The sequence below is a fragment of the Bubalus kerabau genome, chromosome 13 (assembly GCF_029407905.1).
Source record: "Bubalus kerabau isolate K-KA32 ecotype Philippines breed swamp buffalo chromosome 13, PCC_UOA_SB_1v2, whole genome shotgun sequence".
Lineage (NCBI taxonomy): Eukaryota > Metazoa > Chordata > Mammalia > Artiodactyla > Bovidae > Bubalus > Bubalus kerabau.
This window is the reverse complement of record NC_073636.1, coordinates 20,599,508-20,616,786: the sequence shown is the minus strand read 5'-3', so window position 1 is coordinate 20,616,786 and position 17,279 is coordinate 20,599,508. Positions and strand designations below refer to the sequence as shown.

At 41.3% G+C, this 17,279-nt stretch overlaps 1 protein-coding gene across 8 annotated transcripts in view; it reads left to right on the top strand.

Annotated features, from left to right (window-relative positions):
- The first annotated feature begins 7,113 nt into the window (after positions 1–7,113).
- Positions 7,114–17,279, top strand: part of CCDC7 (coiled-coil domain containing 7) — a 262,345-nt gene continuing 252,179 nt past the window's right edge. For 7 of the 8 annotated variants that reach the window (XM_055543753.1, XM_055543756.1, XM_055543758.1 and 4 more), the window contains exons 1-3: positions 7,114–7,411; positions 9,988–10,317; positions 12,000–12,092. In XM_055543753.1, coding sequence (XP_055399728.1) covers positions 10,039–10,317; positions 12,000–12,092 — 372 coding nt within the window. In that variant the 5' untranslated portion in view covers positions 7,114–7,411; positions 9,988–10,038. Of the gene's footprint in view, positions 7,412–7,556; positions 7,976–9,987; positions 10,318–11,999; positions 12,093–17,279 lie in introns of those variants that run through there. The other variant, XM_055543752.1, reaches the window with a different exon arrangement.

Sequence of the window (17,279 nt, the reverse complement as noted above, 5' to 3'; positions counted from 1 at the left end):
TTGCTGAGTTACCTTTCTTGAGTTTCTGTTGACTAGCAGGAGCCTTCCTGGTCCTTAAACCTGGGTACAGACTACAGTTATTCTGAGCAGCTGCCTTTTGTTGCACAAAAGGGAGGAGTGTTTCAACTGTCAAGTTCAGGCTGGTGGGCAAGCTTCGCTTCTGCAGTGATTCTTAATTCTGAATAGAATTGATTACGAAAGGATGCATGGAATGCCTGTAGCCGCAGAGTTCGGCTGTGTGATCGATTTGTGCTCTGTGTGGTCTCAGTCCTATTCGAGTCTTTGCTACCGCACAGAACCCCGCCAGACTCCTCTGTCCACGGGATTTTCCCTTACCGGCAAGAATAGTGCAGTGGATTGCCATTTCCTTCTCCAGGGGATCTTCCCGACCTAGGGATTCTGCCCTCCTCTCCTGCGTCTCCTGATTTGGCAGACTGATTCTTTACCACTGGCATTCTTTACCTGGGAATCCCATGTGACTAGTTTAAGGTCCCCCTATTTTCCAAAGTATTCGGTGTTTTCGAGGATCTCCAGCCCACAAAACAAAAAAGCGTATTTTGTGAAGTGTTGATTGGAAATAAGTTCCTTTAGTTAAAATGAATCCTAGGAATCGTTCTTCCCAGTTTAACCAAAGAAGGAATAGCTACAAAGCGCAAAACAGAAACTGAAATTTCAAGGAAAAAATTTGAACAACTAGGGATTATAAAAATGTTTGTTATCTAATGTTCTTTAATAAGAACTATTGGAAGGAATGATGCTAAAGCTGAAACTTCAGTACTTTGGCCACCTCATGCGAAGAGTTGACTCATTGGAAAAGACTCTGATGCTGGGAGGGATTTGGGGCAGGAGGAGAAGGGGACGACAGAGGATGAGATGGCTGGATGGCATCGCTGACTCGATGGACGTGAGTCTGAGTGAACTCCGGGAGTTGGTGATGGACAGGGAGGCCTGGCGTGCTGCGATTCATGGGGTCGCAAAGAGTCGGACACGACTGAGCGACTGATCCGATCTGATCGTAAACTGACTTACAAGTCTTGGAAGAATTGGCTGCACTTGGATATTGAATTAAATTTATTACTCAGTTAACTAAGAAGTCCACATATATAAGCCAATTTTCTACATACTGGTTTCATTGCCTTTTTCCACACCCGCCCCCCTCCCCCCACCGTGGTTAGGTTTTAACAAATATTAACTCTTCAGAGATTGGGATGAAATGTTACAAATACCCATGAAACTGAAGGAGAGAAATTAAAGACTATGGATTTATGTGGTAGATTTTAACCTCAGCAGCAGGGGCCTTTTGAAACAAACTATTTTATTACTTGTACAAGTGTATTTCTTACTATGTGCTTCCAGTGTTATGGTTCAAAGACCCTTTAAGACTTATATGTAAAATAGTGTGTTTCAACATTCTGATATTAAAGGCAAGTTTAAATCTCCCATACGAAAAGGTATGTACTGTCTATGAAAATCAGTTTAATTTCATGACCGTGAATTGGCCCATTGTATATATGATGTGTATATACAGCAACCCCATGGACTATAGCCCACCAGGCTCCTCTGTCCAGGGAATTTTCCAAGCAAGAATACTGAAGTGGGTTGCCATTTCCTCCTCTAGAGGATCTTCCCAATCCAGGGATCAAAACCGAATCTCTTGAGGCTCCTGCATTGGCAGGCTGATTCTTTCAACACTGTGCCACCTGTGAAGCCCCATACATATAAATTTATAGTCACTGCTTTTGTGTTTTAACATAAAGCCTTAAAGGGACATTTCTAATCCTAGTTTCAAGATTAAGTCAAAACAACTAGGGAATTAAAAATATTTTTAAACTACATATTTTTTTAAAATTATCTTTTACTTGATGGAAACATGCCTTACAGTTTTGTGTTGTTTCCTGCCATACAACAACATGAATCAGTCATAATTTTATATATATATATACACATATATATATACACACATATATATATATATATATATATCCCTTCCCTCCTGAGCCTCCCCCCATCCAACCCCTCTAGGTCATCACAGAGCTCCAAGCTGGGCTCCTTTTGTTAATTAGTGATGTCCCACTATCTACCTATTTTATACATGGTAGTGTATATATGTCAATGATACTTTCTCAGTTTGTTCCACCTTCACCTTCCTCTGCTGTGTCCATAAGTCCGTTCTCTACTAGATTAATCAGTACCATTTTTCTAGATTCCATGTATATGTGTTAATATACTTGTTTGACTTACTTTACTCCGTATAAGAGGGTTCAGGTTCATCCACTTCATTACAGTTAACTCAAATTCGTTCCTTTTAATGGCTGAGTAATATTCTGTTGTATAAATGTACCACTGCTTCTTCATCCATTCATCTGTTGATGGACATCTAGGTTGCTTTCATGTCCTGGCTGTACAACTACATATATTTAATATTCCCTAGAAGGAACTATTATAAACTAACTTTAGATCAAGCTGAACTGACCACAGATGGAATTGAATACAATTTATTACTCAGTTAACTAAGATATATTGCATGCATAGCTTTAACTAAGGATCCAGGGACAGCATGTTTTATTGACTAGGAAAAAAACTTCTAAATCTTAAAAAATTATATTCACTGTGACTTTAAAATTCTCCATCAGTCTTTCATGTTTCTGCATATCTTCTCATACCTTTTTGATTTGGACTATCTTTTCAAAGATATTTGTATAGCAAATGTTTTTTAGAAATTTAACATCCCTTTTTGGGGCAGAGGGCAGATATGTTGACTCATCATGATAGTAAAGACAATGTCTCCCACTGAAAAAAGATGAGGTTTTCAGAAAAGATGAGGGATAGGGTGGAGCGAAGCTCATGCGGGGGGCTACGAGCTGAACAGGTTTAGTCATTCTACCCCACAGTCTTTGGGAAGGTGTGAGACAAGGACCCTTCTTGAGGTTCAGGGGGGTGAGTTCCCAGAGGGGGAGAAAAGATAGGGCTTTCCTAAACAGGATTCCTCTCAAGGAACCCAGTTCAACTCTACAAGCATCAGCTGGCCACCATTGCTTTGTAGGAGTCAGAGCTTTGGGAACGAGCACAAGTGTTACTATTCGGGCTGCCGCTATTGCTATGATTAATAAACTTTCCTTTGACTCTGGCTCAGGAGTCTCATAGCTTCTTCAAGGATCTGTGATACTGCGGTATACTGACTTGTTTTCTAACGAATAAGCAAAACTGTAGACCCTTCCCAGTTGTTGGCAGTTTCAGTGACAAAGATGGAATACTAACAAGACATGACTTCCTGGAACAGGAAATATAAGAGCCTCTCCACAGTCCATTTAGTACATTTAACATGATTTGGACTCCTAGGAGATCAAACCAGTCAATCCTAAAGGAAATCAACCCTGAGTATCCATTAGAAGGATTGATGCCGAGGCTGAAGCTCCAATACTTTGGCCACCTGATGCAAAGAACTGACTGACTGGAAAGGATTCTAATAGTGGGAAAGATTGAGGGCAAGAAGAGAAGCGGGTGACACAGGATGAGATGGTTGGATGGCATCATCGACTCAACAATCATGAATTTGAGCAAACTCTGGGAGATGGTGAAGGACAGGGAAGCCTGGTGTGCTGCAGTCCATGGGGTCTCAGGGAGTCGGACACGGCTTAGTGACTGAACAACAGCAACATGATTTGAAAAAAGTCCTTGGATTTAGTAACGGCTATATTATTCAATCCAGCAATAAATAATCTTCTATTCTCTCACTGAGGAGGAATTAGGGATAAGGCTGTGGACTGAGCACTGGGAAGCAGATTCAAAGACAGCTGCCTGAACAGTGACTTGATTGTTGTTATCCTTGGGATGAGGGCTAGAGGATCCATATGATCAGCCTCACACCCATCCTAACCAATGCTAAGATTCACCCTGGCTTAGAGGAGAGTTCTGATCCTTTTCAGACAGTAATTACAGAGACACTCACCTATGCCAAATGCAAAAAGAGTGAAATTTATGTATGCTGAGTAGAAATCTTGCAAATTTACAGAACTTTGACTGGTTAGCTTGGGAGATAAAAGGAAGGCACACATACTATTTGTTAAGGAGTCGGATGTGTGAAAAGGAATGAATAGCTCTTCCTAGGGTGCTGTAAAAGACAGTTTGGTTCAGCACTCTAGGCAGAACTATTTCTTTTCACAAGCTATTTGATGGGACTAGCTTGGCCCTCTTACAGCTCAGCTTCTCCTGAATTCTATCAAGCCAATCTCAGATCCTTTCAAAGATGACATTACAAAGCCTCAAAGTTTTTTTTTTTTTTTTTTTTGAAGTGGGCTTGGGTCATAAGGGTACCCTGGTCCTCTTAGTAAAAGTTCCCTGAGATAGAAAAATCCCATGAGAAGTCGCAGATGAAGCACTGCATAATATTTGGACATATATTGTCCTGCCTTTTGCCTGTATGCTCCACTATACTGGCCCTCATGGGCTGAAAGACAGAGACATTATGGATCTTTATAAGTTTTATAAAAATCCTCTTGTCCCTCTTGCTCCTGACTGATTCTTCCAGATAAAAAGCTTGGGTGACAGTAAAGGATTACTGGAAAGATGCAGTTATAGTTCCTAGAATGGGACACATGAATTTTGTGGCAATGGAAAGACAGGGGGGAATAAAGCATCTGGGGAGGGAGCAACTTAAGCACTGAGAAGTAGAGGGAAATGAAGGGACATTAATATTTTTTTTGTCTTTTAGAACAACTCTAGGACTCTTCCTCACAAAGGAAAATGCCTTAGTGCATCTGTCCCAAACTAGTGCAAGTTCCTTTAATTTAACTGACTCCTGGGTTGCTGTCTATTAGACAGCTTTGATTGCAGTTTGACCGCCATTCTCTTAATCTTACGTCCTGGTATTGGAAATAGCAGCAGATGGCCCCAGTTTCTTCACTTCCTATGGTATCTTTAAATTTCCATTTTAGTTCCTTTTTACTTTTGAGTCACTGGTTACAACTCTTTTCTGTGTTATTTTATGGTTCACTTTAGGCTCAGATAGTAAAGACCCTGCCTGCAATGTGGCAGACCCAGGTTCAATCCCTGAATTGTAAAGATCTCCTGGAGGAGGGAATAGCAACCCACTCCAGTATTCTTGCCTGGAGAATCCCATGGACAGAGGAGCCTGGCGGGCTACAGTCCATGGGGTTGCAAAGAGTTGGACATGACTGAACAACTAACACTTAGGTTTTAGAGTATCTGTCTTTAACTTACTACATGTATTAGTTTCTTATAGCTTCTGTTCCAAATTATTACTTGGTGGATTAAAACAAAATAATCTCTCATGAAATGTGAAATATTTCACTGGGCTAAAGTCATAGTGTTGGTGGGATTACACTACCTCCAGAAGCTCTAGAAGGGAATTTGCCTCTTTCCTCTTCCAGTTCCTGGTAGCTGTTGACAATCCTTGACTTATGAACACATTGCTCCAATCTTTGCCTCACTGGTAACATTGCATTCTTTTTTTCTATGTCAAATCTCCCTCTGCCTTTTATTCCCACCTTGGCCGTGCCTGGCGGCATTGGGAATCTTAGTTCCCTGAACAGGGATGGAACCTATTGTGCCCCTTGCAGTGGAAGCATAGAGTCTTAACCACAGGACCACCAGGGAAGTCCCCCTCTGCCTCTTTCTCACTTGCTGACACCCAGATTATCCCAGATAATCTCCTCATGTACATGTACAGTGATCATGTACGGATGTGAAAGTTGGATCATAAAGAAGGCTGAGTGCCAAAGAACTGATGCTTTCGAACTGTGGTGCTGGAGAAGACTCTTGTTCCTTGGACACCAAGGAGATCAAACCAGTCAATCCTAAAGGAAATTACCCTGATTATCATTGAAAAGACTGATGCTGAAGCTCCAATTCTTTGGCCACCTGATGGGAAGCACCAACTCATTGAAAAAGACTCTTCATCCTGGGAAAGATTGAGGGCTAGAGGAGCAGGGGGTGACAGAGGAAGAGATGGTAGGATGGCATCATAGACTCAATGGACATGAGTTTGAGCAAACTCTGGGAGATAGACACCACCCTCCCCCAACGGGGCAACTTTTGATTGCATACTTGAATGATTTTTACCTTGTTGGGTACTGGATGTTTCAACATGCCTGTAAATATTCTTGAGCTCTTAGTCAAATTATTGAAAATATTTCACTCAGGTATTACTTTGAAGATTCATTTTTGCCAGGTCTAGGGAAGTGTTTAGTGTAAGACTAGTTTTGACCATCTCCTGAGGCAAAATTCTTATGAGTACTTAATGAGTACCCATAAATTACACGCTTCTCAGGCTGCGCTGGTAGAAGGCAATGGCAACCCACTCCAGTACTCTTGCCTGAAAAATCCCATGGGCGGAGGAGCCTGGTAGGCTGTAGTCCATGGGGTTGCCAAGAGTCAGACACGACTGAGCTACTTCACTTTCACTTTTCACTTTCAGGCATTGGAGAAGGAAATGGCAAACCACTCCAATGGTCTTGCCTGGAGAATCCCAGGGATGGCGGAGCCTGGTGGGCTGCCATCTCTGGGGTCGCAAAGAGTTAGACACGACTGAAGCGACGCAGCAGCAGCAGCAGCAGCAGCAGGCTGCGCTAATGGTAAAGAACCCAACTGCCAATGCAGGAGATAGAAGAGATGTGGGTTCAATTCCTGGGTCAGGAAAATCCCCTGGAGGAGGGCATGGCAACCCACTTCAGTAGTCTTGCCTGGAGAATCCCCATGGATAGAGGAGCCTGGCCGGCTACAGTCCGTGGGGGGTCACAAAGAGTCGGACATGACTGAAGTGACTTAGCAGGCAAATCAGTTATTTCGCAGCAAAACATTTAGTCTAAAATAAATAGATAAAAGCATGGCAACTGACTCCGCAACACCTCCCAGTGAAAACTTCAGCTGGTGCCAGAGGAGGGCCTGGGACTCAGGTTTTGCCAGTGAAGCCCAAGCTCTCAAAGCACCACATAGGATGGTGTTTTAGCTCTCCAGGCCGAAAGCCTAGAAGCACCTGCGCACGTGAATCACCTGCCTATGTGAATCACCTGGAAGGAATCACCGAGGAGAAAGGGCGGGGCGGGCGAGTAGGGGACGCGGACGCCCTCGCCCATCCCCTTCCCGCAGGTGATTCTCGGCTCCCGACGCTGGCGCTGTTACTGGGGCGACAGCGTCGTGACGTGGCGTCAACGGCCGTCGGGCGACTGCTGGCTTTCGGCGCTGGTAGCTGCCGTCGCCGGTCGTCGGAGCCCGCCCTTTCCTTTCAGCACAAATGTCCGTTTGTAAAACAGCAGGGCTGGCGTCTGCAGGATTTGCAGGCTTCAGTCCTGCAGGAAGTACGGGAGGCTCAGAATTTCCAACGTGTTCACCTTAGAGCCAGCCACGGCAGCGCCAGCCCACCCAGTAGCCTGAGTGCCCGCAGCGTCAGCAGGTACAGGGAGGGGGTGAGCTACCTCCCTCGTCCTCACCAAGCGTTTCCACTGGTTTCTCTGGCAGAAGCATCCTTGTTTTTCTCTCCGTTTTCTTATCTTGATGCAGACTTTAAGGCCAGTCGTCCGTGTACCCACATTTTCTATAATGTCCCCTCGCTCCCCCTTTTCTATAATGTCTCTTTAAAATGCTTGAAATGGTATCAAGCGAATCCTTGAAGGAACACTGTACATTTGTCTTCGTGGTGAAAAGTGACTGGTTGTTGTTGTTCAGTTGCTCAGTGAGTCTGATTCTGTGTGACCCCGTGGGCTGTAGCCCGCCAGGCTCCTGTTGTCCATGGGATTCTCCAGGCAAGAATACGGGAGTGGGGTTTTTTTGTCCTCCTCCAAGGGATCTTCCAGACCTAGGGATCAGACCCCCATCTCCTTCATAGGCAGTCGGTTTCTTTACCACTGAACCAGCGTGACGGTAACCTTGGGTCAATTTCTGGTGAGACAGAATCAACCTCCTGGCACTGTTAGGAGGGTTAAATGGAACGGAGGTGTAAAATTCTAAGTATTTTTTTGTAAGTATTCACCACATGTAACTTTTTAAAAATTGTGGTGTGCTTGATGGAGTGGTTTGTTAGGTTAATTACTAGCACCTGGTGAATTCCCCATCCTTTTCTGTTGGTTTCTTAAAGTAGCCCATTATCTCTGCATTCCCATCTTCTATCTTAGATAAACTTGCTCTGTTCCTTCCTCTAAAGTGCGTTGGCCCATTTGTGCCTTAAAACCCTTTTTCTGTTTACGCAAGGACTTCTTCACAACAATTCCCTCTCTCAGTGATACGTTTTTCTTTCTATTGAATCATTTAAATCAGCAAATTAGTTTCCTAGGACTGTGGTACCAAAGTGCCACAAATAAGGTGACTTAAAACAATTTATTATTTTTAAAATTTGGTTGTGCGGGGTGTTAGTTGTGGCAGGTGGGATCTTTAGTTGCTGCAGGGAGTATTTTTCATTTCATCATGCAAACTCTAGTTTTCTGACCAGGGATTGGGGAGCACAGAGTCTTAACTACTTGGGCCACCTGGGAAGTCCCTGAAACAGTTTATTGTGAGAGAAATTTATTCTTTCATCATTCTGGAGCCTGAGTCTGAAATCAAGATATTGGCAGGGCTGTGGTCCGCCTGAAAGTTCTGGGGAAGAATCCTCTCTTGCTTCTTCTCAGCTTCTGGTAGATGCTGGCAATCCTTAATATTCCGTGGCTTATGGCTGCACCCCTCCAATCTCTGCCCTTGTCATTTTCATAGCTTTCTTCCTTGTATGTCTATGCACAAGTGTCTTTACCTTCCTTTCTTATAGTAACACCAGTCAATGGGTTTAGGGCCCACCCTAATCCAATATGATTTAATTTTAACTTGATCATATCTACAAAGACTTTTCAAATATGATCATATTCCCAGGTATCAAGGGTTAGGACTTGAACATGTGTTTTTAGAGGACATACTTCAGATTACAACAGTGGGACTAATCTAGGTGTGGAGTGCTTCAGACAACAGGGAACCAATGCTATTTCATCTTAATTATGCCAGTCTATCAGACAATTCCCAGGTTCAAGCACATGCTTTTAAACTGTTGGGGAGGAGGCATTGTCCTGAATGTTAATCAGCTTTGGACAAAGAGAAGTAGGATGAAAGCTTAAGGCCTGCCAGTCTTACTTCTGTACTTAGTCCAGCATGACTTTGGTGCTGCCCTCATATTGCTCTGCTGAAAGGCTATTACTTTCTGTGGAAATAATAATATGCATAAAAGGCATGTGTTAGCTCAAGAATGGGAGAAAGGTAAAAATAAAATTTTAAAGTTTTCCAAATACATTCTTTCACTGGTGCCACTGTCTTCTTCCTGCCTTTCAGCACCTGTCCTAAATGCCCACTCATAAATCACATGTCTAGGGGTTTTTCACGGGTTTTAGTTGTTGCTGTTAGGAATGTTTCCCTCTCCATTTTGTAATTTCTCCAGAGTTGATTTTAGGATTCACCATCTTCATGTCAGTTGATTATCCTGCTATCCTTTTTGTTTCTTTAAAATTTTTTTTTGTTTTGTATTGAAGTATAATTGATTTATAATATGTTAATTTCAGAAAGTTAGCACTTAGTTGGCAAATTGATTGAGTTAGTGTGTACATATATATCTATTCTTTTTCAAGTTCTTTTCCCATTTAGGTTATTACAGAGTATTGAGTAGAGGTCCCTGTGCTATACAATAGGTCCTTGTTATTTATTTCAAATATAGTAGTGTATACATGCCAATCCTAAGCTCCAGATTTATCTGTTCCGCCAACCTTTACCTTTTGGTAACCAGAAGTTTGTTTTCTAAGTCTGTAATTTTGTTTCTGTCTTGTAAATAAGTTCATTTGTATCTTTTTTTCTTTTAAAGATTCTGCAGGTAAGTGATATCATATGGTTTTTGTCTCTGTCTGACTTACTTCAGTTAGTATGATAATCACCATGTCCATTCATGTTGCAAGTGGCATTATTTCATTATTTTTAATCTGCCATTATCTTTAATCTGAAATCTTAATGTTTTATTCACAGGGAGGAATACAGATTTTTCATCTATAATTCAGAAGCTAAGTAAATAACAAAATGAAGCCAGTAAAGCATCTGTTGACCTCTAGTAGTAAATTGGTAAACGTTCCAGAATTAACATTTAAGAAAGGACTATTTAATTCACCATTGTCACCTAAACCAAAGGAAAAACATAGTGCAAAAGTAGTACGTGATAAACTTGAACCGATGATCTTAAAATCTCCACCAACGGGAGAATCCATTGTAAGGTATGCTTTGCCCATTCCGTCAAGTAAGACAAAGGAGTTAATAGCAGAAGATGAATTGATCAGGAAAATTACCAAACATCTGAAGATGGTAAGATACTTGTTGATGCTTGATCCCCATAACCATTTCCAGGTTTATTGATTTCCTGAGAAGACACACTGGACTCAGCATATGGTCATATTGATAGCTAACATATAGTGAAAGAAAAGCAAAATCAGCAAAAGGAAAAGGCACATGGGATGAAGTCTGGAGGAAACCAGGTCCAAGCTTCCTAGATTTCTTTACCTTTGCACTCACACAGGACATGCTTAATTCCCCCAACAGCAAATTGTGGCAACACATGTGAAATGTATACCAGAAGAATTTATTAGAGACTCAATGCCCAGGGTTTCATTGGAGGTTGGTCACCTTGGTACTCTCTGCCTTTTTGTTGTTCACTAGCTCAGTTGTATCAGATTCTTTGTGAATCCGTGGACTGCAGCACACCAGGCTTCTTTGTCCTTCACTGTCTCCCAAAGTTTGCTCAAACTCATGTCCATTGAATCAGTGTGCCATCCAACCATCTCATCCTCTGTTGCCCCCTTCTCCTTCCCTCAATCTTTCCCAACATGAAGAATCTTTTCCAATGAGTTGGCGCTTCCCATCAGGTGGCCAAAGTATTGGAGCTTCAGCATCAGTCCTTTCAATGATTATTCAGGGTTGATTTCCTTTAGGATTGACTGGTTTGAACTCCTTGTTGTTCAAGGGACTCTCAAGAATCTTCTCCAGCACCATAATTTGAAGGCATCAGTTCTTCAGTGCTCAGCCTTCTTTATGATCTAACTCTTACATCTGCACCTGACTACTGGAAAAGGCATAGTTTTGACTATACAAACCTTTGTCGGCAAAGTGATGTCTCTGCTTTTTAATACACTGTCTAGGTTTGTCATAGACAAAGAACAAGCATCTTTTGATTTCGTGACTGCATGTACCAAAATTCCATACTCCCCGAAGGAAAGCAGGTGTTCAGCATAAATCATACAGTTTGTACAGTGAATTTAGGGACAGTGAGCCATTATCATCAGTCAGCAAACAGTGGGGATCCTCCTGAAATACAAGTTTTGAGACATAAGCAGATCTTTCTAAGAATAGGCCTTTCTAAGTTTCATGCTTGCTCTGTTAGCTCTTCTCTGCACTTTAGAAACTCTAGCTCTCAGTGATGGGGCGGGGGGGAATCTCCTTTTCTCTGAGTTTCTTTTTTGCACATTGATCCAGAATTGAGTTGTACATGTACCCAATACCAAGTGAGAACAGTGAGGGATAGCACAAATATACAAAAAGTATAGTTCATCAAACTTCCAAAGTACAAGTTTGCTCAAAGTTCAAAGGGTTAGCTCAGAGAATTTCCTTTAAAAACATATTGCTTTGTGGTCTCCATCTCTCTATTTTTCCTAGTCTCTTCAAGGAAGAAAAGAAAGTCAAGTCAGATTTTGAGGTGGTAAGTAGAGTTGAGGCTTCAGCTGTTCATAGACTCTTCCTTCAATGTGGAAATGGAAGAGTCTTAGGGCCTGTCTTCATTGAGAGGCATCAAGGACTATTGCTTATACTGCTTCTTCAGGATGATATGAGTTGGGGCATGAGATGGAAAATTTAAGTGTATGGCACTGGCAGAAATAAGTCTTACTGCTAAAATGATTCTGACGTGGTTGATTAAGTACATTTTTATGTTTAATATATTAATAAATACAATTTTTACACTATAAGTACATAATTCACTTTGATTTTTCTCATAGGTGGTTTCCAGTTTGGAAGAAACCTATGGATATGGCACTCAAAATGGAGAAAAAGCAGTTGTGAAGCCTGAAAATGAAGAATTAAACTTTTCTGTAAGTGTAATGCTAATGTAGAGACATTAATGCTGTAAAGGGCTAAGATTTTCTTTTAGAATCTATATGTGTTTTCTGAATTCACCATCCATAAAAATGATCATCTTAGGAAACCTGAAAGTACTGTACTGATTTTTTCCATCCTCTTCCAAATACTTATCTTAAAGTTTAAATAAGGCATATCTGTATCTTGAGCTTACTTTTGATGCTAATGAATCTCCTGCTTAATATTTAAGCTTTGGCTGGAGTTGATTTGCAAATGTGTAGTCTTTATTGGGTTAAGAAATTATTTTTCTATTTTTTGGTTTGCTAAATAAAAGAATCCCAAACATTGAAGTGATTATTGAATTTTAACAAATATCTTCATTGTCTATATTGAAATGATGTAACTATTAAAGTGATTGTATTTTATAATTAATTTTGTTAGTTAGGGATTGGGTTTGGCTTCATGTAATAAAATAACTATGTTGGATCTTTCAAACCCAACGATTGTGTTGGGTCTTTCAAACACAGTATGTTTCTTGGTTTATTTGATTTCTTTTTCTTGTTTGATTTATTTTTTCAGCATTCTGTAATTTTCATCATATAGATCTGGTATATTTTTCTTTAGATTTATACATTAATATGCTACTTGGAATGATTTTTAATGGCATTGTGTTTTTTATTTTTTCCCCTTGTTATTAGTATATAAAAATATGAGTGGTTTTCATGTGTTGATCTTATATCTTACCAACTTGCTCAATGTACTGTTTTTCATTCTAGGATTTTTCTATAGATACTTCAGGGTTTTGTACCTAAGTAATTATGTCATCTTCAAATAAGGACAGTTTTACTTCTTTTTGTCCAATCTGAATGTTTTTATTTCCTCCTTTTTCTGTCTCTTTTTGGCCATGCTATATAGCATGCAGGCTCTTAGTTCCCCCACCAGGAATCGAACCCACCTCCATTCATTGCAAGGCAGATTCTTAACCACCAGGGAAGTCCCGATTCCCACTTTCTGAAGAGTTTTTTTTTAATCATAACTAGATGTTGAATTTTATCAGAAATGTTTTCTGCATCTGTTGAGATTATCATATGGTTTTTATTCTTAAGGTGTATCACATTGATTGCAGATATTGAAAAACCCTTGCATCCCTGGGATAAATCCCACTTGATCTTATTTTATGGTCCTTGTAACATATTGTTGGAGTAGGTTTGCTAGTATTTTGAGGATTTTTTCATCTATGTTTATCAGTGATAGTATCCTATAATTTTCTTTTTCATGGTGTGTCTGATTTTTGTATCAGAGTGACGATGGCCTTGGAAATGAACAGAGATCATTCTGTCGTTTTTGAGATTGCATCTAAGTACTGCATTTCAGACTCTTTTGTTGACCATGATGGCTACTCCATTTCTTCTAAGGGATTCTGGCCCACAGTAGTAGATATAAGGGTCATCTGAGTTAAATTCACCCCATTCCAGTCCATTTTAGTTTGCTGATTCCTAGAATGTCGACGTTCACTCTTGCCATCTTCTGTTTGACCACTTCCAATTTGCCTTGATTCATGGACCTAACATTCCAGATTCCTATGCAATATTGCTCTTTACAGCATCAGACCTTGCTTCTATCACCAGTCACATCCACAACTGGGTATTGTTTTTGCTTTGGCTCCATCCCTTCACTCTTTCTGGAGTTATTTCTCCACTGATCTTCAGTAGCATATTGGGCACCTACTGACGTGGGGAGTTCCTCTTTCAGTATCCTATCATTTTGCCTTTTCATACTGTTCATGGGGTTCTCAAGGCAAGAATACTGAAGTGGTTTGCCATTCCCTTCTCCAGTGGACCACATCCTGTCAGATCTCTCCACCGTGACTCTCCCGTCTTGGGTGGCCCCACACAGCATGGCTTAGTTTCATTGAGTTAGACAAGGCTGTGGTCCATGTGATTAGATTGACTAGTGTGTCTGCCCTCTGATGCCGTCTCACAACACCTACCATCTTAGTTGGGTTTCTTTTACCTTAAACGTGGGATATCTCTTCACGGCTGCTCCATCAAAGCGCAGCTGCTGCTGCTTACCTTGGACGAGGGGTATCTCCTGACGGCCGCCCCTCCTGACCTTGAACATGGAGTAGCTCCTCTCAGCCCTCCTGCGCCCGCGCAGCCACCGCTCCTTGGACGTTGAGCAGTACGTGAACCGTGAACTTCCAGATGTTCAAGCTGGTTTTAGAAAAGGCAGAGGAACCAGAGATCAAATTGCCAACATCTGCTGGATCATGGAAAAAACAGGAGAGTTCCAGAAAAACATCTATTTCTGCTTTATTGACTATGCCAAAGCCTTTGACTGTGTAGATCACAATAAACTGTGGAAAATTCTGAAAGAGATGGGAATACCAGACCACCTGACCTGCCTCTTGAGAAACCTATATGCAGGTCAGGAAGCAACAGTTAGAACTGGACATGGAACAACAGACTGGTTCCAAATAGGACAAGGAGTATGTCAAGGCTGTATACTGTCACCCTGCTTATTTAACTTCTATGCAGAGTGCATCGTGAGAAATACTGGGCTGGAAGAAGCACAAGCTGGAATCAAGATTGCTGGGAGAAATATCAATAACCTCAGATATGCAGATGACACCACCCTTATGGCAGAAAGTGAAGAGGAACTAAAAAGCCTCTTGATGAAAGTGAAAGAGGAGAGTGAAAAAGTTGGCTTAAAGCTCAACATTCAGAAAACGAAGATCATGGCATCTGGTCCCATCACTTCATGGGAAATAGATGGGGAAACAGTGGAAACAGTGTCAGACTTTATTTTTGGGGGCTCCAAAATCACTGCAGATGGTGACTGCAGCCATGAAATTAAAAGACGCTTACTCCTTGGAAGGAAAGTTATGACCAACCTAGATAGCATATTCAAAAGCAGAGACATTACTTTGCCAACAAAGGTCCATCTAGTCAAGGCTATGGTTTTTCCAGTGGTCATGTATGGATGTGCGAGTTGGACTGTGAAGAAAGCTGAGTGCCGAAGAATTGATGCTTTTGAACTATGGTGTTGGAGAAGACTCTTGCGAGTCCCTTGGACTGCAAGGAGATCCAACCAGTCCATTTTAAAGGAGATCAGTCCTGGGTGTTCATTGGAAGGACTGATGCTAAAGCTGAAACTCCAATACTTTGGCCACCTGATGCAAAGAGTTGACTCATTGGGAAAAGACTCTGATGCTGGGAGTGACTGGGGGCAGGAGAAGGGGACGACAGAGGATGAGATGGCTGGATGGCATCACCGACTCAATGGACATGAGTTTGAGTGAACTCCAGGAATTGGTGATGGACATGGAGGCCTGGCGTGCTGTGATTCATGGGGTCGCAAAGAGTCAGACACAACTGAGCGACTGAACTGAACTGAACTGATGATGGCCTAATAACATGAGTTTGGAAGTGTTGTTTCCTCTACAGTTTTTTGGAATATTTTCAGAAGGATAGGTGTTAATTCTTCTCTAAATATTTGGTAGAATTCCCCTGTGAAGTCATCTGATCCTGGACTTCTGCTTGTTGGGAGTTTTAAAATTGCTCTTTCAATTTCATTTCTGATAGTTGTTCATATTTTCTATTTGTTTTTGTTTTCTTTGAGGTTGTCCATTTTATTGGCCTATAGTTGCTCATGGTAGTCTAATAATCTTTTGTATTTCTATGGTTTGGTTGTAACTTTTACTTTTTCACTTCTAATTTTATTGATTGATGTTCTCTCCCTTCTTTTCTTGATGACTCTTGCTAAAAGTTTATCAATTTTGTTTAATTTTTCAAAGAACTAGCTTTTAGTTTCAATGGTGTTTTCTATTTTTTTTCTTTTAGTCTATAATTTATTTCAGCTCTGATTCTTTATGATTTCTTTTATTCTACTAACCTGGGGTTTTATTTGTTCTTTGTAGTTGTTTTAGATATAAGGTTAAGATTTTTCTCCTTGCCAGACATAAGCTTGTATTGCTATAAACTTCCCTCTATAGAACTGCTTGGAGAAGGCAATGGCACCCCACTCCAGTACTCTTGCCTGGAAAATCCCATGGATGGAGGAGCCTGGTAGGCTGCAGTCCATGGGGTCGCTGAGGGTCGGACACGACTGAGCGACTTCACTTTCACTTTTCACTTTCATGCATTGGAGGAGGAAATGGCAACCCACTCCAGTGTTCTTGCCTGGAAAAACCCATGGATGGAGGAGACTGGTAGGCTTCAGTCCATGGGGTCGCCAAGAGTCAGACATGACTGAGCGACTTCACTTTTACTTTTCACTTTCATGCACTGGAGAAGGAAATGGCAACCCACTCCAGTGTTCTTGCCTGGAGAATCCCAGGGATGGGGGAGCCTGGTGGGCTGCCACCTATGGGGTCGCACAGAGTCGGACACGACTGAGGTGATTCAGCAGCATAGAACCGCTTTAGCTGCATTCCATAGTTTTTGGGTCATAAAGTTCTCATTTTCATTTGTCTCTGGGTATTTTTTTATTTCATCTTTGATTTCTTCAGTGAACCATTGGTTGTTTAGTAGCATAATGTTTGGCCTCCATGTACTTGTGTTTTTTGCAGGTTTTTTTTTCCTTGTAATTGATTTCTGGCATCACAGCGTCAGACAGTTTGCTTGATACAATTTCAATTTTCTTATATTAGTCGGACATGACTGAGCAACTTCCCTTTCACTTTTCACTTTCATGCATTGGAGAAGGAAACGGCAACCCACTCCAGTGTTCTTGCCTGGAGAATCCCAGGGATGGTGGAGCCTGGTGGACTGCCCTCTATGGGGTCACACAGAGTTAGACACGACTGAAGCGACTTAGCAGCAGCAGCTCTACTAAAAGTGATTCAGTCATTGTGACATTTTAATATGTAACTTTTTCTTCAAAAATTTCTATTGCTCATTAAATGAGGATGAAAGACTATACCTCTTGGTAAGTCTACTTATAAATCAGAAGTCATAGTCAACATTCGTTTTTAACACAAAGCATTACTATAATGCATATTTAAGTGTATATTTTGTTTTTATATATTTTATATTTTTGTATATTTTGTATAGTTTGTATATTTTATATTTTTTTTGTCGCTCAGTTGTGTCCGACTCTTTGCAACCACATGGACACCAGGCTCCTCCGTCCATGGGATTTTCTAGGCAAGAGTACTGGAGTGGGTTGCCATTTTCTTCTCCAGGGAATCTTCCCGACCC